The 22,400-nt window shown below is 47.3% G+C and overlaps 1 protein-coding gene across 1 annotated transcript in view; it reads left to right on the top strand.

The window, feature by feature from the left end:
- Positions 1–3,308: 3,308 nt before the first annotated feature.
- Slc6a11 (solute carrier family 6 member 11) overlaps positions 3,309–22,400 on the top strand; it is a 114,681-nt gene continuing 95,589 nt past the window's right edge. Inside the window, exons 1-4 of the mRNA XM_027429130.2 lie at positions 3,309–3,549; positions 6,601–6,735; positions 6,857–6,997; positions 10,811–10,901. Of these exons, the coding sequence (XP_027284931.1) occupies positions 3,309–3,549; positions 6,601–6,735; positions 6,857–6,997; positions 10,811–10,901 (608 nt within the window). The remainder of the gene's footprint in view (positions 3,550–6,600; positions 6,736–6,856; positions 6,998–10,810; positions 10,902–22,400) is intronic.

Below are 22,400 nucleotides of genomic sequence, written 5' to 3'. Positions count from 1 at the left end.
TTGCTTTGATCAGATATTTTGTTACAGTGACGAGAAAAGGAATGAATCATAATAGCTCAGGGAACTCAGTCCCTGAAGCTCACCCTGCTGAGTTCCACAGGATGTGATGTGTTTTACTTCCTTTCCCAATCACTTTTTCCCAGGGCTGTAGGGTAACAAGCTCTTCCAACACAAAGACTCTAACATTTGATGCAGTTGTTCAGAAAACAGATTGAGTCCTAGTTACCATGTACTGCTGGATGCTAGGACACTTAAATTTAAAATGAAATCGCTCCCACAATTGTTATTTTATCTAAAGTACTAGTGGTCACCTAAGGAAGGAAAATACTGGTCTGAGCATGTGAGAAAATTAGCTTTGATTTAGAAGGGAATTGTGGGACAACCAGAAGTTGAGAGGACTTGATGCTAAGAGTAAACAGTTTGGTTTTCTCTGGTAGGAGAAGAGCCATTGAAGGCTGTCAGCAGGAGAAAGACACTGCAGCTGCTTTCTCTCCTTTCTCATCTTCCTCCTCACATTCCAAGTAATCGCCACTGTTCAGAAACAAACCAAGGCCTGCCATCTTCAAGTCACTCTGAGGTGAGGAATAATATGAACCCGTTTGACAAATGGAACCTGAAGCAATGAGGAGACAGTTCAAAGGCACGGACAGAACTTGTGTCATGGTTTGAGTTTCTTTCTTTCTTTCTTTCTTTCTTTCTTTCTTTCTTTCTTTCTTTCTTTCTTTCTTTCTCTCTCTCTCTCTCTCTCTCTCTCTCTCTCTCTCTTTCTTTTCTTTTTTGGTTTTTGAGACAGGATTTCTCTGTGTAGCTTTGGAGCCTATCCTGGCACTTGTTCTGGAGACCAGACTGGCCTCGAACTCACAGAGATCCACCTGCCTCTGCCTCCCGAGTGCTGGGATTAAAGGCGTGCACCACCAACACCCGGCTGGTTTGAGTTTCTATTGCTGTGAGATACTCTGTGACCGAATGCACCTTGGGGAGTAGAGGGTTTACTTCATTTTACAGCTGACAGTCCTTCACTGGGGGAAGCTGGACAGGAACTCAAGGCAGGAATCTGGAGGCAGGAACTGAAGCAGAAGCCTCAGAGCTGACCGGCTTGCTCCCCATGGCTTTCTCAGACTGCTTTCTTGCTTAACTTAACACCACAGTGGGCCAGGCCTTCCCACATCCATCAATGAAGAAAGTGTACCACAGGCTTGCCCAAAGGGCATTCTGATGGTGGCAGTTGAAGTTCCTTCTTCCCAAATGACCCTGGCTTGTGTCCAGTTGACAAAACACAGCCAGCAGAGATGTGTGTGAAGCCAGACTCTCCTCTAAGCAACCTGCAGGAGCTTAGTTTTTTAGTACCTGACAAAGGGATATGACAGCCATCAGCATTTAGTTGGGCAGTTCAAGGACTGATCAGAACAGGCAACCAGTGATGGGAGAAGGCAGCAAAGACCCGGTGAGTGGGAACTGCAGGGAGGGAGGGAGGTACACAAAGCTACCTAGGGCTCAGTTAGGCTCTGGATGGAGAAGCCTAAGAACCAGTATGAGCAGATCTGGGGATTTACAGCCTGGTCTTCAAAGGGTGACCCCAGCACTCCATTTATTCCTTCAAGAATGCTGTGAACTAGGAAGAAGGTATCTACCTTGTGTCTGAGGGCCATGGAGCAGGGTACTCAGGAGCCTTGGGGCCAGAGGCACCCAGCAATACACAGGGAGTCTGCTCTGGGGGTGTGCAAGAAACATGAACCTGTCCACACAGGCCCCATCAACACAGCCTCTCCTTTTCTCCCCGTCAGTCAGTCAGCTTTTCAGTACTGAACAAAGAACTCCTGGACCAGGCACGGGACTTCTGGAGGCTCCTGCACTCTGGAGTCACACTGAAGCAGTGTGTCGTGGGGCAGTGAAGGCTTACCTCAGGGTGGCAGGAAAGATGAACCTGAGGTTGGTGGGCTCTCAAATCCCCAGCAAACATATGCCCCCAGTAACCTGGAGACCCTCCTAGAAGGTTCCGCCTCTTAAAGGTCCCACTGTCAGCTGGTGGCACCACAGGCAGGGAACCAAGCTGCCAACTCACAAATGTCATCCAAACCAGAGCACCTGCATTTCTATCCCCCCCAACTCCGCTCTTCCCCCCGGCCCCCACCACTTCAGCTTGGTCCTGGGAGTGAAATTCAGGGCTTGGCACATGTTAGCAAGGACAATTCTACTTAGCTATATGCCCCTCCCCCCACCTTATATCTGTAAATATTATTTTGAGCACATGTTGTGTAGCATGCTATGCTAAGTTCTCTGTCATTGTCACCAGATATTGTCTGCTGTTCCTACAACTGACTGGAGAAGCATATTGAACAAGACGTATACGTGTATGTACTGCATGGTGACAATAACCGCAGTTGCATACATGTGCAATTTCTATTGTAGGAGTACTTTCTCAGCATCTTGTCGTTAACCTTCCACCAAACAGACCACAAAAAACTTAAAACAAAACAAAAACAAACCTAAGAAGGCATTGTTGGCAACACCATTTGCAGACCAGGAAACTGAGGACCAGGCGACCAGGAGACTGACCAAAGTCACACAACTCATATAGGTGAAGCAAGACATTCAACTTAGACTTGAGTGCTTCTGTCTCTGGGTGTCCCCATTCAATGCCACACCTTCGTGACTCACTTGTGTATAGAGCAGGGGCCAGGGGTGGAATGAGATCTCCAGGGCAGGGGCGGGGTGGGGAGTGGGGCGTAAGGCCCAGTGCCATCAGCATCATTTAGGAGCTTGCAAAGTACTTTCTCTTGGCCATCCGTATCCCAACCAGGCCTTTCAAAAGTTAGAGCTACCCATCCACCTCAGAGTAGAGATGGGGAAACCTGAGGCCCAAGCTTTGAAAGATCACAGAGAGGGGGCAGAACTTCAAGTGTCACATTCACAGGCCACTGGGCTGGATCGAGGACTCCACTGATGTCTGCATTCAGAGGCCAGTGAGGGGAATTGCAGGGCAAACCATGTACACCAAGTAAGCCAGGTGCGTGCAGGGTCAGGTGCTGAGTGCAAAACAAAGTCCTGGGCGCGCAAGATCGAGATGCTGAGCTCGGTGCTGGGAGTGCAAGGTCAAGTGACCAGACTTGCAGCATCTTTCGCACCCTGGGATTCAGGAAGGCCAGGAGGTGGCCTGGGTACCCTGTCCCCATCCCGTGTGGCCAGGCCGGGAGGCTCCCTCGGCTCCACCCCCGGCTCCCCCGCCCGCCGCTCCAGCCTCTCAAAAGCCCGGGCGCCCGGGGCGGCGGCGCAGAGCCGGGGCCGGCGCACGAGGCGGCAGGGCGGCCATGACTGCGGAGCAGGCGCTGCCCCTGGGCAACGGGAAGGCGGCCGAGGAGGCGCGGGGGTCCGAGGCACTGGGCGGCGGCGGCGGGGGCGCGGCGGGGACGCGCGAGGCGCGCGACAAGGCGGTCCATGAGCGCGGCCACTGGAACAACAAGGTGGAGTTCGTGCTGAGCGTAGCGGGCGAGATCATCGGGCTAGGCAACGTGTGGCGCTTCCCCTACCTGTGCTACAAGAACGGCGGAGGTGAGCGCGGCGGGGACGCAGGGCGACACCTAGGCGGGGGACACCCCTCGTGCATGGCCCCGACCCCCCCTCCTAATTCCCGTAAGCTGAGGGGCTGCGAGGGGCCCACCTGTTCCTCTGCGCCTGCGTGCATGGATCCGCTTCGCACCTGAGCGCGCCACCACCTGCCACCTGCCATGGGGCCCAGAGCAGCGTCTGTCACCTGCGTGAGGGACAGACCTGGCCCAGGAGCTCTGCTTTCAGGCAACTGGCTCGCGTTTTAGTCAGAAGTCCTTTAATTTAGCCTAAGAGGCTCAGCTGTCCTCACTGGAAAAGACTGATAAGAGCAGTCTTTTGGAGATTTTTTTTTCCCCCACAGTTGCCTTGGAAAGCAGTGCTTTTACTGATCTCAGAGATGATGAGGCTAAGGGTCCAAGATGCACTCTGTTTTACTACTGCCGACGGTGGGATTCTGACCCCCAAAGCCTTGTTTTTGTGCAGAGTTGAGCTGACTCCGGGAACAACTTTTGGAAAGGCTTTGCTGTGTGCTCTTCAATGTGGTCTTTTCAATTTGCTCTTCAGGCCATTTCTAGGGAAAGTATTTTAGGCCTCTCTGGAGGAAAACCTGGCACCAAGCAGTTTCTTTTACTGGGCTCAGACTCACCCACAACAATTGCAACCACACTTATTTGGTATGTGTAAGATGCTTAGATATTGGGGAAGGAGACCAGCCCGTTCCAGTGGTGGCATCTCAGAGTGCCACTGGGGGGAGTGGAAGCTGTGGTCCCTAGCACTCCCAGCTGAAAGCAGGGCTCATACCCACTCCCCACATTCCCACACCCCTCATATTGCAGTAGGATGGTCGAGTAGCAAGGGATCCCATTAAAACCTTCCATGATGGCATGATTCCTCTCAGAAAAGGCTTGTCTTGTCATTTCCTCACCCCTCTGTGGTACCCTGATCTTCAAGAAAATCTTCAAACCCTAAAAAGTGGTGAAGAAGTTGTCTGACATGGACAATGCAGAGTTTCCTGTGCAAACAGCTGAGGAGCCTGTGAACCACACTTCCTGGCCCAGGCCCTTTCTTTGGGGACATTCACCCAAAAGGCACAGGCTGCTCCAGGCCTGCCCAGCACTGGTAATGAAGTGGCCAATAGTTCCTTTGGCTTGGCCCAGGCTTGGAGACCCAAAATGTGCCCTGTGCCCTCAGGCATGCCCTGTCTCACTTTTCAGACTGAGCCTTTAGAAGCCACTGTGTCCACTGAGAAAGCTATGGAAGCCCTTTAGGGTATTATGAGGCAGAAACTATATTAGCATCTTTATTCACCTAGGATATGTTAGGCCTAAACAAGAAGCGTTCTGCAAAGTTGAAAATGGAGATAAATTGGGTTAATCACAAATTCTGCTACAAATTGTTTTTAAGGTTGTAGTGAGTAAAGTTGAAAAATGACTCATTGTTGGTTTTTTCTCTCTTTTTTCCTCTCTTTGATTTGCCAAGAGCCTCCATCCGTGCAGACACCCGGGTTTGGTTGTTGGTTATTTTAAGAATTACAGTACTAGCTCTGTGAGTACACAGGCCAGCTGGCTTTCACCCAGTGTCATCTGTTGAGTTCTTGGAGGCTGACAGGTGAATTACGGGGTCTTAAGAGGACCACTTCAGCTTTTTAATCAAATAGATTTGGACTCAGGCCTCAGATACCATTTACCATTACACAAGTTCTTGCCTTTAGTCTAGCTGGGCTGTGGTTTCCTTTCAAAACAATGTGTTCACAGGCTGGACTTGCAGATCCCAACAGTAGTTGAAAGTATCTCATCCCCAGGGTAAATCTTAAATTAGTCCCTTGCCCAGAAAAGGCTAAGCCCCTTTCAAAGCCTAGTAGATTGATCCACACTATCAGGATTAATCAAGGTTGTTGCTATTAATCCAGTGGTTAAAGAGGCTTCATTTAGCAAAAGCAATTTCAGGTAAAGGCTCCATTCATGACATCAGATGAAGAATACTGTGTTTCCATGCTTTGTTATTAGACCAGAGAAAGAAAATGGGGGGATTTGGGGAGGGTGTCTCCATCTGTGCCTAGGAGCTCATGCTGGCTTCATTTGTTTCATTTGTTTTGCAGAAAGGCCAGGCCGTGAATATTGGGTTTAGGGTGGCCCTTATCCAGGTTAACCCTAAAACAAATTCCTTAGGACTCAGCTCCATACCTGGATCATATGTACAGGGGTGTTTAACCCTTTAAAGCCTGGTGCTTCTCCTCATATGATTCCCTGAGAAGATTTTTTTTTTAATGTGAAAAATCTTTTAGGGGGCTCTATAATAAAATAATAAATGATGGTTTCCTTCACTCACCCTTTTGAGATTAGTTTAGAGTTAAGAGGGAAACAACACATATCATGGAAATGAGCTTAATCTACGCTGGAGGATGGAACTGGTGGGGTGGGGACTGGAGCCATGGCTCTGCTCAGTGCTTTCTCTTCATGCATGAAGGTTGAATTGGAGTCTCCAGAACCCATATAAACAACCAGGCATTGTAGTACACATCTGTCATTCTAGTACTGGGAAAGTGGAGACAGGAGGTTACCTGGAGCTCACTGGCTAGCCAGTCTAGCTGGGTCAGCGAGCCCCAGGCTCAGTGAGAGATCCTGTATCAAAATGGGGTCAAGATTATAAAGGAAGACACTTGACAATGACCTCTGGCTTCTACATGCATGTGCACAAATATGTATGCATGTACACACTCACAGAAAGTAAACCACCACAAAAAAAGAACCTATCGAACAAAGCAATTTTTTTTTAACATTCCCATTTTAGTCATGCAACCATCCTGAGGAATGATCCGTGGCAGATATTACTAAAGGCCATTTTACAGCTGGAGATGTTGAAGTTCAGAGATGTGAGGGAGAGCTGCTTAAGGTAAAAGGTGGCAAGGGGCACAAAGCCCCCTTCCATGTTTTCTGACTCCAGCCCTCCCAGCCAGATTGGAATTCTAGCTGTGGTAGATGCCCACTGAAGAGCACCGGGGCTGATGGGGAAACAGCAGGGCAGTTTCCATGTCATCCCTCTGCACCCTCACAGGGGCGTTCCTGATTCCCTATGTGGTGTTTTTCATCTGCTGTGGAATTCCTGTCTTCTTCCTGGAAACGGCTCTGGGGCAGTTCACAAGTGAAGGTGGCATTACCTGCTGGAGGAGAGTCTGCCCCTTATTTGAAGGTAAGTGTTGATTTCGTGAGCAAAGAAAACTTGGCCTCACTGATGACAAGTTTCCAGCAGCCGCCAAAGGCTGTTTCAAAGGACAGAGACCCCAGCTGTTCTTTTCCCTTGGTCCTCACAGGCATTGGCTATGCAACGCAGGTGATCGAGGCACACCTCAATGTCTACTACATCATCATCCTGGCATGGGCCATTTTCTACCTAAGCAATTGCTTCACTACCGAGCTCCCCTGGGCCACCTGTGGGCACGAGTGGAACACAGGTATGGTCTCCAGGCTGGGTCTCTCCTGGTCCTGTGGGGGAATTTGGGGTTGGGCACATCCCTAGCCTCTAGGCTCTTGTCACAAGTTCAGTTTCCTGGGACTGGCTTCTGAAACAGTAGTCACCTGACCAGGGTATATTCAGCAGTTACTGGTGAGGTTGATCCCTATGGACAGAGTTAGATTGTGACCAAGCTCTAGGGTGTAACTTGGGGATCAGGAGCCCCTCTCCAACCCTGCCTCTCTGAGTGGTTCATTTCCCATAAGATGAGGGAGTTAGACTAAATTAAGGACAGTTAAGATGATTGCATTTACAGTAAGGAACACAAACTAGAAAATGCATTTGGTAACCAGAATTTGAAAGTTGAAAGACATTGTGTAGAAATCTGATTCTCAGCTTCTCTCTTTTTAATGATTTACTTAATCTTATTTTATGTGTATGAGTGCGTGTCTGCTTGTATGTATGTAGCCATATGCATGCAGTGCCTGTGGAGGCCAGAAGGGGGTGTCATATCCCTGGTACTGGAGTTATAGATGCTTATGAGCCACTATATGGATGCTAGGAGTTGAACTGAAGTCCTCCCGAAGAGCAGCCAGTGCTCCTAACTGCTGAGCCAACTCTTCATCCACCCAACTTCTCTTAAAGAATTAAGTCTCTGGCAACCTCCCTACTTGGCAGCAGCGGTCACAACCATGACTGGGGAGCAGCTGTTACTTATGGGTGACATAGTTGCCATCACCACACCTAAGATACTTGGTTTGCTTTACCTGTTCAAACGAGCTAAACATCTGAAGGCAGCAATCTCCGCCCCCACCCTACACAGTGGGGAGTCTTGTAGATCAACTTTGTCTTTGATACACTGTTTTTAATGTTTCATCCTATCAGAACTTCTTTGGCAATCTTGAAGCAGGGAAATACCTGTCTAATCTTTTCTGAGATTGTTGTGCTCAGAGCAGGCATCACCAATGGATTGCAGCACTCTTTTTCTGAGACAAGCCTTGGCCTCAGACCTCTTCTCAGAGGTGCTTCCTTTTGACAGGAATCGAGACACATACTTTGAACTATCTATCCATCCATGTTATCATCTATGGTTAGATTATGTTTGGGAGAGGCCTATCACCCCAATAGCTGCGATATAGTGAGCCTAGGTACAGTGCTGACTAAGAGAAGCAGCATCTGGTGTTAAGTCTAGGAAGCAGGACAGTCTAGTTTCTAGGCCTCTGTGACTTTGCCTTACCTGCATTCCAGTCACTTCTTTTTCCAGTCATTGAAGACTCTCTCCAGGCCCAGGGTTCAGTCAGCCTCCCTTTGGCAAGGGACCTTATGGAGATTTTACCAAGTTAAAACTCAGAGATGCATTCTTAGATTCCTGACAGTTAGTGTGTTAAGGAAACTACAAACCTGCACAGGTCCCGAGTCTCCACCCTAGACACCACAGTCAAGGACCCTTGGGAGATTCTGTTGCTTGACTCTGTGTTTGTCATTTTTCAAGATTTTAATTTTTTTTTTGTTGTTGTTTTTCGAGACAGGGTTTCTCTGTGTAGCTTTGGAGCCTATCCTGGCACTCGCTCTGGAGACCAGGATGGCCTCGAACTCACAGAGATCTGCCTGCCTCTGCCTCCCGAGTGCTGGGATTAAAGGTGTGCACCACCAACGCCTGGCAAGATTTAATTTTTAAATCATGTGTCAACAAGACATATGTAGCCTACTGGCTGAACAATTGGCTATGGTTGCACCTGAGCACTGGAAAAGGAAGGAAGGAAGGAAGGAAGGAAGGAAGGATGGATGGAAGGAAGGAAGGAAGGAAGGAAGGAAGGAAGGAAGGAAGGAAGGAAGGAAGGAAAGAAGGGCAGGCATGTTAGTATAAGCTGAGACATGCTGTAAGGGGAACGTTCTTGCAGAAGGGTGGGCTGAAGAAGTCTGAGGGAATAAGCAGGAGGACCTGCCTCTGCTGTCAGGTCTGCTTTTCTACTAGGGAAGCAGTTTATCACCAAATGGAATTTTTCTGCACATCCTGGGAGAGTATGATATTGCTTTTGCTTTGTATGGTGTCAGTTCCCGAGTTTAGTTGGCATGTCATTTATAAAATTAATTGATTCATCTTTAAGATAGTCTCATGTAGCCCAGGATGGACTTGGAGTTCCTGGTCTTCTTGCCTCCACTGCCCAGGTGCTGAGAGTACAAATGTACACATGGACGCTTTAAGGGGTGTTATATGTGATTTTAGACCAAAGGTTGAGAAGCAATTGACTTACTACAACTAATGTTGTGAGAGTAGTACCCGGTTTATAACCATTGTTTATCTATACATAATCAATTTTCATACAAACCTCACATCAGTTTTGATTGTCTGAGGAAGTGTGTGGTGTGTGTGTCTGGGTCAGTGTCTGTGTCTGTCTGCCTGCCTGCTATGTTTTATTCTGCTTTGGCCTCAGACACACAGAGGTCCTTCAGCTGAGTCTTCAGGAACAAATCACCACGCACAGTTTCTTATCACTCTTAGGAAAACTATTTAGAGTCCGATACAAGCCACCAACACTGTCATTGCAGAAACAGATAGGGGTATATCCAGTCAATTTGATGGCAATGTCGGGTTCTAGACTCCACTATAGACTCCCTGGGGCGCCCAGACCCACCTGCTTTCAGAAAAGCTAGCATTAGCCAAGAGGAGTGAGAATGAAGCAGACAGCCAGGCCATTTATCCCCAGTGGAGCACAGTCCTCCCTGGCTTGTGATCCCCTTCCTCCACAGCTGGTGACATGAACACCTGCCACGCCTCAGATGCCCCTGCCCATATGGCAGGTATAACTGGGTTTTCTCTGTGAGAACTTAGATTTGCAACACCCGTTCTTCACTGGCCCCTGAGCTGGATGAATTTCTGGGTCCTAAATGAGCTGGTGCAGAGGCTCTGCCCCAGGGAGCCTACAGGACAGTAGGCTAGGCAGCTGTGTCCGAAGATGCAGGGTCTGCAGTAGCCAAGAGGTTCCAAATCAACCTCAGCCAGCAATGGAGCTCTGGCTGGACTTGTTCTTGCTTCTGTCTTTGTGGGTTGTGGGCTTTGCAGAGGGAGGGAGAGGGCATACATGGTGGCCTCAGATATTCCTTGAATTCTTTTTCTTGATAGTCAAGAGTTAGAGAAGGTGATTCCTTGGAGGGTCTTAGGGTTCTTATTTACTTAGAATTCAGGAGAGGGAGGTCAGGGGAGGCTTCTTGGAGGAGGAGGAAGAGGAGATAGCTCAGGATTGCTATGGACCTGGACATAGGATGGTTCTGCTTCAGACCCTTGGTGATCAGATTTTTGAGAAGAGGTGGTCAATAACTAACTTTTTCACTCATTGGAGTTCATGAAGGGATGAAGGAACCAAAGGCCTCCTCGCTGTGTTCCTGCCGGTTCATCCAGCTCTCAGCCCTTCACAAGACCAAATGGGAATCCCAGCTCCATGAGAGCCACTGGGAGTGAACTGGCCTGTTCTGTTCATTCCAGGGAGGGCCACTGGGCAGAAGAGACCAAGGTCATGGACAGGGCTAAGCAGAGAAAGAGAAGACAGACTAGAAGGTAGTCTGTATGGGGCCAGGGCAGTATGTATGTGGTAAGGTTCTGGGCAGGAACAGAGTCTGGCCCTGCTGCTACCACTTCCTCCTGTTAGAGCCAGGCCAGGCCAGGCCACCAGGGAAACTTGTCAAAGCTTGGATTCTCCTGTGCTCTGAACCCTGTTTGCCAACACCACCTGCCTGTGCATAAGGTCCTGGTGCTCACCGGGTTCAGCCCCATGAAGCTTAATTTCCTCCTGTGTTTTGTCTTGTTTTCACTCAGAGAAATGTGTGGAGTTCCAGAAGCTGAATGTCAGCAACTACAGTCACGTGTCCCTGCAGAATGCCACCTCCCCGGTCATGGAATTCTGGGAGTAAGTGAAGGATCAGCTGGCCTTATCCTCATCCCTGTCCCCCTATATTTCCCTCCTTCCACTCCACGGCCCTGGGCTCCTGTGGCCACCTGACTGCTGTAGAAGTAAGCATATGTGGGGCTTCTTCCAGAGTGTCCCATAGGAACAGCTGAGAGGAACTCGTTCTGGCTCTTTGAAAGCATGTCAGCATGCTTAGTGCTTATCAGGGTGGGAAGTGCTTGGTAAAAGAACAGTTTAAAAATTCATTCTGAACAGCAGAGAAGCTAGTGCTTGCTTGCCATAAGCAACGCCAGGAGTATATTTAGCCTTAGAAAACTGAAGTCTCGGGGTGGGGGTGGGGAGGGTGCTCTCAATACCTGAAGTAGTGTGTGGAAAAGTAGATTCACTTTATCGGAGAGAGGGTGTGGAGGGGCAGGTTTCAAGTGTATTTAAGAAGGATGTGGGATCGAAAGGACCTGGAAGATTGTGAGTAAGCACAACCCCTTATCCCAGAAGCGGGCAAAATTTTTTCCAGGTTCTAAAACATTGTGAGCCTCACAGGACTGAAGGAAGCAATTGTGTAATCTGCCTGCACACCTGGGGAGTCATTCTGAGATGCCTTGTGAAGCGAGCACTGTGGAAGTGTGTGGCGCACAGCCTGAAGGATGTGGACAGTCACCCTCCAGAGTCCCTCCACTCAGATATAGATAGGTGGTTTCTGTACTCGTTGAAGGCTCAACCAAATGCTCCCGGAGGTTTCTCAGTCTGTCAAGACCTGACTTCATGATCAAAGTCGCCCCTACTTTACGGCTAATTAATAATAGAAAACATATGCGGATGAGTGGTGGGCTTATGAGTGATTTTAATTTGTTTTCCAGATACCATTTGCTTCCTTCCCTCTAGAAGCTGGCTGAATTTAGATTCACAATCCTCCTGTCCGTCTTTGCATTTGGTCTGCTTACATACGCGCCCGGAATAGAACAGAGGTCCCTTACTTTTTGTAAACATTTCCAGGACTAGAATCCAAGTCTTACGTTTTGTTTTTACTTTGTTTCTCTTCTCAGCACTGGTTCTAAGATGAGTCTATATTGATAAAAGAGTTCTGGCTTCTTTACACACACACCCTTAGTGGTGTTACACTGTGTGAATGGTTACCTTGTATTTACAAGTCTTCTTGATGGGGTTGGACTGTTGTCGCCACAGTGGTTGAGCTAGCTGTGCTTTCTTGACGTTTAGACTGTTTCTAGTCTGCAAGCCCATCTTAGTCTGTTTTATACTACTGTTAAAAAAATACCTGGGACTGGGTGACTTATAAAGATCAGAAGTTTATTTCTCATACTTGCAGAGTTTGGAAATCCAGGGTGGAGAGACTGGTGCTTGGCCGGAGTTGGCTGCTGCAATACCCCAAGGCAGAAGGCAGAAGGGCAAGAGAGGATCAAGGGGTCCAAATCCAGATTTTCTTTAGGAGTCTCTGTTGGGCCCATGGTAACAATTAGAATCCATTCCCATAGGCCACTTTTCAATGCTATTGCATTGGAGTTTCACTCTCCAACCCAAACTGCAAGGGAATATATCTGAGTCATGCGTAAAGATGTAACTGCTAGGTTGTAGGCCGTGCATGGCATCTGTTTTATCACACAACGTAGAGACTGCTCTTATGTGCATCCTATATATAAGCTTGTAAGAATTTCTGCTGCTCTACCTCCCCCCCCCCACCCCGGGATGATGCGAATGTTTTTAAAGATAATTTTATTTTGTGTGTGGGTTCTGTGCACCACGTGAATGCAGTGCCTGCAGACGCCAGAAGAGGGCGTCAGATGCCCTGGAGCTGGAGTTACAGATATTGTGAGTTGCCATGTGGGTCCTGGGAATCAAACCCAGGTCCTCTATAAGAGCAAAATGTGCTCTCAACCACCGAGCCATCTCTCCAGGCCCTAGTGAGTGCTCCACTTTCTATACAGCATTTGATCTGAGCAAGTGGTTTTTGTCTGCTTCATTTTTTTTTTTTTTTCCAGACAGGGTCTTGCTGTGTAACCCTAGTTGACCTGAAACTTGCTTTGTAACCCTGGTTTGACCTGAAACTTGCTTTGTAACCCTGGTTGGCCTAAAATTTGCTATGTAGATTATGCTGAACTTGAACTTGTAGCAATGCCCCTGCCTCTGCCTTTCCAGTCAAGTTTTATTTCTCCTGGGTAATGAGTGTGAAATGGCATTTCACTATTTTAAACTTGCATTTCTCTAGTTACTGGTGAGGTGAGCCATTTTATCATAATGCTGATGTATCACCCATAAACTCCAGACTCCTGTCTTTCTCTGGGTTGTGTTTTCTTGTGGACAAACATTCTTTATAGTTTAAAAAAAATGATTTTCTTTGCTGTAAGATCTTTTCTCAGTGTGGGGGTTTTCTTTTTTATGGTGTACAGAAATTTCCATTTTACTGACATTGTATGTGCCAGTTTCTCCTTTTGTGGCTTGCACAGTTGGTCTCTTATTTAGGATGACTTTCCTCCCCCAAAGTTGAACAGATTCTGTATTTCTGCCAAGAGTTTAAAAGTTTTTGGTGTTCTTACACTTAAGGGTGCCATGTGTGATTTAAGGTGGAAATGTAGCTTTTGTTTTTTTTTGTGAATACTGGATTTCTTCAGCAGTTACTCTATCCTCACCCCTTCTCAGCCAGTTTGCAGTGTCTTCTTGACTACACATGATTTTCCTAAAATCTGATCTGTTTTGGTTTCTTTGTCCATCTAGTTGAGCTTTTTGTCTCCGCATAGATGCTGCCCCAGTGTTGTTGTTATGATCTTTGACTTGGTCATGCTTTGTCCATTTCTAAAAAGTTTCTTACTGTTCCAAATGAATTTTAGAATCAGTTTGTTTAGCCTAAGCAACAAGAAATAAATGAAAACAACTTAGTGGGGATCGGGGTGAAAGTCTGTTGACCTGTTAGCTTAATTTGAAGAAAATTGCCTCTCTTGTACTGAGCTTTCAGTCCATGAAGCAGTCCATGCTTCCACTAGCTCTTCATTTATTTGGGTCTTTTAAATGCCTTTCGATTGTGGCCTTTGGAGCAATTAGCATTCGAATCAATGACATCTGCCTAGTCAGTCACAGTCTCAAAAAGGAGCTTCTGGAAAGTATGTTCTAGGGAGGAGGCTTCGGTTCTGTGTGGGACAGCAGGGTTTTCCCCCACCACAGTGGGACTGAACACAAACAGTTAAAGGTCTATGAAAAAAAATAACTGTGTAAGGCCATCCCTTTTGCAACTTATGCATAATCCTTAGTTGTTGTGTTTTTTTTAAGTTTTCCTTGTATTCAATTTTAAGGGGATACATGCATGTCACAGTGCATGCGTGGAAGTCAGAGGACAATTTGGGGGGATTTGTTCTCTCTTTCTACCATGTGGGTCTTATAGATTGAATCCATGTCTTTAGGCTTGGTGGCAGGTGTCTTTACCCATGGAGCCACCTTGCCAGCCCAAGTCACTGTGTGTGCAATGTGTTTGTCCACAGTCTGTGCTTCTTAGTCAGTGTGTCTATTGTGAGGCTTGAGAAGGCTGTCAGTGAGTATTGAGAGGATGAGTAGATGGAGGAGGAAGGCTGGCAGTTGGTACAGTCTAGAAAACCCTACATGAGAAGTGGCAGGAGGTCCTGGAAGGAACCTACCCTTCACTGAGCCTCCCGCCCAGCAGCACCCATCACGTCCAGCACCACTTAACAATATCTTCACTACGCATTGTAGGGAGACACCGTAACCACACCTGCCTCTTAGGGCTGGATACAGGTGTGTCCGACCACGCCCATCAGGGTGTGGTCAAGGTGATGTCAAGGTGACATGGTAAAGGTTTAAACCGATAGCCAAGGCACATGGTAGCTCTCTTTTGTCTGCTGCTTCAGCTCGCTCTGGTTTCCTGTGGGTTGGCATTTACTTATTAAAGATATCCTGACCATTACTGGCTACATATTACTCATGAATACTGGCTACAGTTATTCATCGTAATAACAGAACACCAAACTTTTCCAGCTGCCTGGTTACTCCAGGTGAGTGGTTGTGGGAGATAGCATCTCTTTAGTGGGTCTGCATTATCTATGCAGTCTTGATTGCTGTGTCCTGACAGTACTTCCTTGAGTGCCTCTGGTCACGCTCTAACAATTCGTCTTCTCAGAAGAGACCTCAGAGCACCCAGAGACCAGGTAAGGGTTCACACCACTGTGAAGATCTTATAAAAAGCTAGGAAATTCGAGGAGAGCTGATGGCTGTGTCATTTGATGGGATCATCCGTGTACCTTTGATCAACCCAGATTCCCAATCATCTTGTATTCATCGGAATCATTTAGACTCCCCTCTCCCATGTGCCTTCACCATCATGAACATTCCACCAAACCTATGCTGGGGAAAGGTTTGCAGGGACACAGTTCTTTCTTGCTTTGAGTTGATAGCTGATCCTGGGATCTTGGGAAGAACCTTCTGGTTCTCCACCTGGCAGTCCTTATATATTGGGTCAGTTTCCCCAGAGCTGTCCCTCCACCATGCTTCCTGGCCTCTTTCTTTTGTGACCTGTTTGGTTTCCCATTTGTACTCAGCTCTCCAGTGTGACCCTGTTCTTCACACCAGGACCACCATGCTTGGTCAAAGAATTGGCTTGGGCTGCCTGCTGGTTCATTCATTCTACAAAAGCCTGCTTCTTGCTGAATGTAAGAAAGACACTGTATTTGAGGGAGACAGAGATGACAGGTGCCAATCTCTAATACACAGTGAAAGAAACCCACAAATGACCATCCACGACAAGTAGCTGCTTCCCTGCCCACAACTGGTATGGCTTCATTTTTCTGAGGGCACCCAGCCCTATCCACAGCAAAGCCATTTTAAATTTTCCTTTTCCTTTTCAGAATGTATTTGAAATGACTCACTCAGCCAACAAGACAAGCCAGACCCTGCATCTGTCCTGGTTCTGACTCTGGCAGGGGCTTGTAGGGTGGGACAGCTTGTCTTTCTAATGTCACATTTCAAAATCGGGCCACGGTGGTTTCCCTTAGTAACCATTATGCGACAAGTCCGTGTGCTTATCTAAATATGTCTGCATTTCTAAATCTTGAGGCTGTATCTGCTGGTGGGACTGAGCTTGACAATATTAGATGGGCCTTGTGTTCACTTCTCTTTCTCAATCCCCTCATTCTCCCCAGTCCCTGGGTTTTATGAGCAACCCCAGACTCACTCACCTTGGGTATAATTGCAGTCACTCTGCGCAGGAGCCCATATGAGGAACTGTCCTAGCACATGCTGTGTGCTGGGCTGGAGTTAGGCTCTGAGGGCTTTCAGCTCTTTCTTTATCAGGACCCAGCCTTGTCTTTCTGGATTATCTTTATTGCAGGTGTGTTTCCTTTGTGTTTTGAAAAGCCCCACAGATATCTTAATTCTTCATCTTTGGGCAGAAATCAAGGCTCAGAGGAACAAAAGCTGTTCTTACTGTGAGACTGGGCATCTTCCTTGCTGCCTCACTGCCCTTCCCTCTGTATTTCCCTCCTCTTTCTCTTCCTCCCCTCCCCAAACTCACTGGCCTCCCTCTATTATCTTCCTCTTCCTTCTCCTGTTGCTGGCTTTTGTCCCTGCCCGCCCATATATGCCCTGGCCTGTACCAGGGTCACTCACTGGACTGGCTTTTGCCCTCCCTTTGCCTGTGTCTGGCTCTGTGTTTTCACTGAGTCTTAATTCAGATGTCAGCTCCCTCGGAGTGATGCAGTGCGATGAGATGCGGATTCCCTCGGCTTTCTCTTTTCATAGCTCTTTTCTGAACTCCTGCCTCTGTGAACTGGCTCCTTCTCCTCCACCTTCAGGGTAGGTAAAGCTCCATGCTAGCACAGCCTGTGTCTTTTGTTCACTGTTGTTTGCCAGCACATTTGAGGTGCTTAGAAAACATTGTCAAAATCAATGAATGCAATAGTGAGGGAATGGATGTGTGCATGTTACATAGCCCCTTCCATTTCAGCTGAAAGTTGCAAGGGAGTAACTCCACCTGGTAATATTGGAGGCAATGACATTTCCCCTACACTAAGCTGTGTGGACAGGTCTGATGCACAGGTGGCATATTTGTGAATGACTCTCCCACCTGTGAAGTGGGGACTTGAGCTGGTCAGCATCCCTTGGTGTGACATAACACCCCAGGTAAAGAGCTTCAAGGAGAGGGAGGGTCTATTCCTGCTCGTGGCTTCACAAGTTTCAATCTTTGCTCCCTTGGTCTTCTTGGGGATCATAGTGGCAGAGTCCTTGTGGACTCCTGGGAGTTTCCCTGGCACTGGATTTCTCTCTAAGCCCAAAATGAACCCTTATATCAAGACAGTAAGATGAAATCTTGTACTGCTTTGGCTGAGATGTCATTTGACTTGGGGGGAGGGAGGGAGGAAGGGAGGGAGGGAGGGAAGGAAGGAGAAAGGAGAGAGAGAGAGAGAGAGAGAGAGAGAGAGAGAGAGAGAGAGAGAGAGAGAGATTGCACAGGTGCACAGACCAGGGGTTACCAGAGGTGTCTGTCAGTTACTCATGGCATCTTAGTCAGATGCTGTGGTGATATGAAGGTGCTTGTGTTCAGGTGGCCTTTATTTTATTTAATAATGGCTCAATCATGCAAGTCTGAGGAGTTAACAAGTGCTTTATTTACAGAAAAAGTAAGTCAACCCTTTCACTATGCACATGTGTGTGTGTGTATGTGTGTGTGTGTGTGTGTGTGTGTGTGTGTGTGTGTGTGTGTGTGTGTGTGTGTGTGTTAGGGAGCAAATTTTCTCTTTAGCCTAGGCTGGCCTCAAATTTCTTATTTGTTGGAATTTGTTGAATTCCAAGTCAACTTGGAATTCACAACCCTCCTGCTTCAACCTCTCAAATGACAAAATATACCCTCAGGTGACCAAGACCTTTGCTTTATAAATTTGACTTTATTTTACGTGTAGCAGTATAGGGAAAAGGTGGTGTATATAAAGGATTCCCTACTGTGGTTTCAGGCAACCACTGGGGATCCTGAAACATCTGTCTGTGGATGTGGGGAAACCACCATGCATGTCTTCAGAGAAAGCTTGATCTATACCAGGTGTCAGTGGACATCCTGAGGTACACCATGAACAAAACAAAATGAGCAAGTGCCCCGGTAAATCAAGAAAACACTAGCAGGCTAAAGGAACTGAGAGTGTTGGGGTCAGGGTGGGCCCCTTTGGTTGGATAGCATTTGAGCAGGGACCTGAAGGAAGTGGAATGACAACTTAACATGTCCTGAGCAAGTTCTAAGGCCAGAGGAGCAGTGCAGGATGTGGCCCCACTATGGAGAACATGTGTGTGTTCTGAGACTGACCCTAAGACCTCACATGCAAGATGGACATTTCCTGATAGCCACCTGAGAGAGGCGCTGTCTTAGTATGCTTTCTATTGCCATAGTAAAGACCATGGCCAAAAACTATTTGGGGAACAAGGGGGTGCTTAGACCACACATCCTAATTACAGTCCATCACTGAGGGAAGTAAGGACAAGTACTGTAAGCAGGAAGAGAGGCCAGAGCATGGAGGAGTGCAACTTACTGGCTTGTTTCCATGGCTTGCTCAGTCTGCTTTTTCATACAACCCAGGGCCACCTGCCCGCCCACAGTGAGCTGGGTCCTCCTACACCAATAATTAATCAAGAAAATGCCGGCACAGACTTGTCTACAGGCCAATTTGATAGGTGCATTTTTTTCAATTGAGGTTTCCTCTTTGATGACTCTGCCTTGTGTCGGGTTGATAAAATACCTACCCAGCACAGACCCTGAGTCTGTCTGGACCTAGTTCATTTATGAATGGTTGGAAATTATTCTGTAGACTGTCCTGAAAGAGCCTGCCTCGTGGCTCTGGGAATAACACAGAGCTCTTCCCTGCATCTTAGGGTGCTGGTTGTGGCATGGGTATAGGAAACTGGTTTCTGCCCAGGCAGAAGGAGGCTGGGTAAAACTGTCCTCCACCGTTGGGAAAACAGCAATGGAAGCAATCTTGGAGTGTGGTGGTTTATTCTGCTCAGCTGTGCTGCTCCCTGAGACAAATGACAGACCTTTGGTCCTGGTTTACTAAGTGCTGCCCACCAGTGCCACCCCAGTCTGTAAGATGTCATCTGACCTCACCCACCACATTCTGAGTAGGTCTTTCCCAAAAGAGACTCATGGGAGGCTCCGAATTGGCCAAGACTCAAGGTTCCTTTCTTTTGTTTGACAGCAACAGGAATTGGTTCTTACAGGTATCAGCTTTGGGGCTGTACATACACATATCCCATTCCTGAAAGCCTTTTCTGGGGTATGTCTGTACTAGTAACGCTTAGCCCAAGCATGCCCATGGAAGCACCATTTGTGATAGTTTTGAAAAAGGGCAACAAAACCCCATGTGAAATGTTCCGTGAGTAAAATTATACAGCAACTATAAAACAGAGCCAGGCAGGAAATGTGTTGGCACGGAGAGAAGCTCCTGATGGGGTGAGAGAAGAATGAGGTGTGGAGAGAGGCTGAGCTGATGTCATCTGAAAGGGTTTCAGGAGTCTTCGCATAACCATATTGATTGGTCTAAATATGAAATTATTTATTATGGAGATGATACTTAGTACAAAACCTAAGGCAATTCAATGTTGTTCTTTTGGGTGCTGACCTTTCAATTGCAGCTTGTCACATGAGGTCTACTGTGCAGTGTTGTTATCCAGAAATTTTCATATGGGCCTGGGGAGATAGCTCAGTGCGTAAAATGCTGAGGACATTAGCTTCAAGGCACATAAAAGACGGGTGGGCATGGTAGCCCACCTATAATCTTAGCACTTGGGAAGTTGAGACAGGGGATCCCTGGGCAAGCAGGGTAGCTGCATTCCATTGGTTAGCTCTTGGTTCAGCCAGAGACCCTGACTCAGTAAATAAAATGAAGAATGATCAAGGAAGACACCAGACATCAAACTATGGCCTCATACCCACATTCATGAGTACCTGCAATACGTCATACGTATGCCTCCACCCCACATGAATGTTGCATATACTCATGTACACACACACACACACACACACACACACACACACACACACACACACACACACACGCACGCATGCACGCACACACACGCATGCACGAAGAGCAAGAGAAAGAACTTAAGATCATTTCAGATTTCAAGTTTTCAGATTAGGGGTGCCCCACCTGTATGTATGGATGCTTGAAGATCCACATACAGTTTTCCACATAGACATGTCTAGGGGGATATATGAGATGCCATTTACCTGCAGACCACCCGGAAGTAGAACATGGAGAAATGGAGTAGATAGTGACAGAGTTTTGCTTCCCTGCTCTGTGTTCTCTCCTAGTATTTAAATTTTCAAGTCACAACTAGCGGCATGGTTATCTTATAATAAAAGCAGGACTCGTGGTGCTGGAGAATAAGCTGTCAGTCATGAATCTCTCTGCTTCTGTGACAGCTCCCCTTAGAGCTCTAGCCCCATCATGCTAATATTTATTATCTCATTCTTGTTAATATTAACTCATTTAATTCTGCAGTCAGATGCAAGAAGTGGGCAGAAGATAAGTCTCTATCTTCCCATTTGCCAACACTAGGGCATTGCCTCAACTCATGGACCCGAGTCCATCATTGGCTCCCTTCGAGCACCGAGTCTCTGCTGCTACAGGCCATGCATGTGCAGAAGATCTCATCGGTCCTAGGAAGGATCCTGCTTGTCATTGCCCCTTCAGTGAGGCACCGGGGACCCTTGAATATAGTTGAGGAGAACAGGGAAGGTGTCAAGATACTTGATAACTCAAACCAAGTGACTGTTGTTCCAGCAGGGTTGTGGCCTCTTTATTCTAACTATTGAGTATTTAACTGGTTGCAACAATGGTAGATGGAGTTTTTTTTGCAGATTTTTTTATTTGAATTAGAAACAAGATTGTTTTACATGTCAATCCCAGTTTTCTCTCCCACCCCTCCTCCCTACCATCACCCCTCAACTAAAACCCTACCTATCACATATCCTTTCTGCTCCCCCTGGAGGGTGAGGCCTTCCATAGGGTGTCATCATATCCTTTGGGATAGGGCCTATGCCCACCCCCGTGTGTCTTGGTTAGGGATGGGCTTCCAAAGTCCACACCTATGCTAGGGATAAGTACTGAACTACTACAGGAGGTCCCGTAGATTTCCGAGGTTTCCTCACTGAAACCCATGTTGCCGGGGTCTGAATCAGTCCCATGCTGGTATCTCAGCTATCAGTCTGGGGACCAAGAGCTCCCCGATGTTCAGGTCAGCCTGGTCTGACCCCTTTGCTCATCACTCGTCCTTCTCTGCATCTGGATTCCAGTTCAGTTCAGTGATAAGTTGTGGGTGTCTGCTTCTACTTCCACCAGCTGCTGGATGAGGGCTATGGGGTGTCATATAAGTCAGTCATCAATCTCATTATCAGGGGAGGACATTTAAGGTAGCCTCTCCTCTGTTGCTTAGATTGTTAGTTGGTGTCATCTTTGTAGATCTCCAGACATATCCCTAGTGCCTGATTTCTCTGTAAACCTAAAATGTCTCCCTCTATTATGGTATCTCCATTCTTGTTATCTTCTATTCTTCCCCTGACTCAACCTTTCTGCTCCTCACCCCTCCTCTTCTTCCCTTCTCATTCTCCTAGTTCCCTCCCCCTCTTCCCGTGCTCCCAATTTGCTCAGGAGATCTTGTACCTTTCCCCTTCTCCAGGGGACCATGCAACTAGGGGAGTTTTTAGCAACTAAGATAGAGTAGGTCTATGTTTCTATAGTAGATTATAAATCACATATTGCTCCCCAGCCCCTAAGAGATCACACCACTAATAAATCATTCTCTTCCTGCCCCCAGATGTTGTTGCAGCTGGAAGGTTCTTGCCAAAATCTACCATTCTGACTTCCTCATATCCAGCAGAACCTCCCTGGTGGCCCCACAAATCTCCAAGTGGAGCCAGCCCTCCATTCTACTGCCTGTGGCATTTGAGGGGCAGAGAGGGCCCAAGGGAAACCTCTGTTTGCTCTAGTATACTATATGAAGCTATCTACCCTAAGCCATCCCAACCAGGGTTGTCTTCTAACCCAGGACCCTATCCCAGGAAGGACTAATCTGTGTCGCTGCAAGGTTTAAAACCCACAATGGAAGTGTGGCTGAGGGTCAGACATTGCTTGTACAGACAGTTGTGAAAAGCTATTTAATGCCATGGTGTGATATGGGGATCCAGAGACTTGGGCTTTGGGGCTAGCAGCAAGAATCACTGTGCTGCTGCCTTGGACTTGCTACTAATAGTTATTGCCCCAGCCATTGTGTAGCAGCAGTAGAAACTGGCCCTAATAAACTTAATAAACCGCATAGTTGGGGCTTATTCTTGCTGTACATTTGTGACCATTTGGGCAAAAAATACTCATATCTGAAATTAGCCAGGAGGGCACTGGCAATTTTAGCTAACACCTTACAATATATAATTAAGAAAGAGCCAGTTGCTGCATAGGTCCCCTCTTACATCCTCAAGGTTACAGTAGGGAAAGGGGTGTCATC

The sequence above is a fragment of the Cricetulus griseus genome, chromosome 8, assembly GCF_003668045.3.
Source record: "Cricetulus griseus strain 17A/GY chromosome 8, alternate assembly CriGri-PICRH-1.0, whole genome shotgun sequence".
NCBI lineage: Eukaryota > Metazoa > Chordata > Mammalia > Rodentia > Cricetidae > Cricetulus > Cricetulus griseus.
The sequence above is the reverse complement of the archived record's forward strand: the minus strand, read 5'-3'. Positions and strand labels throughout refer to the sequence as shown.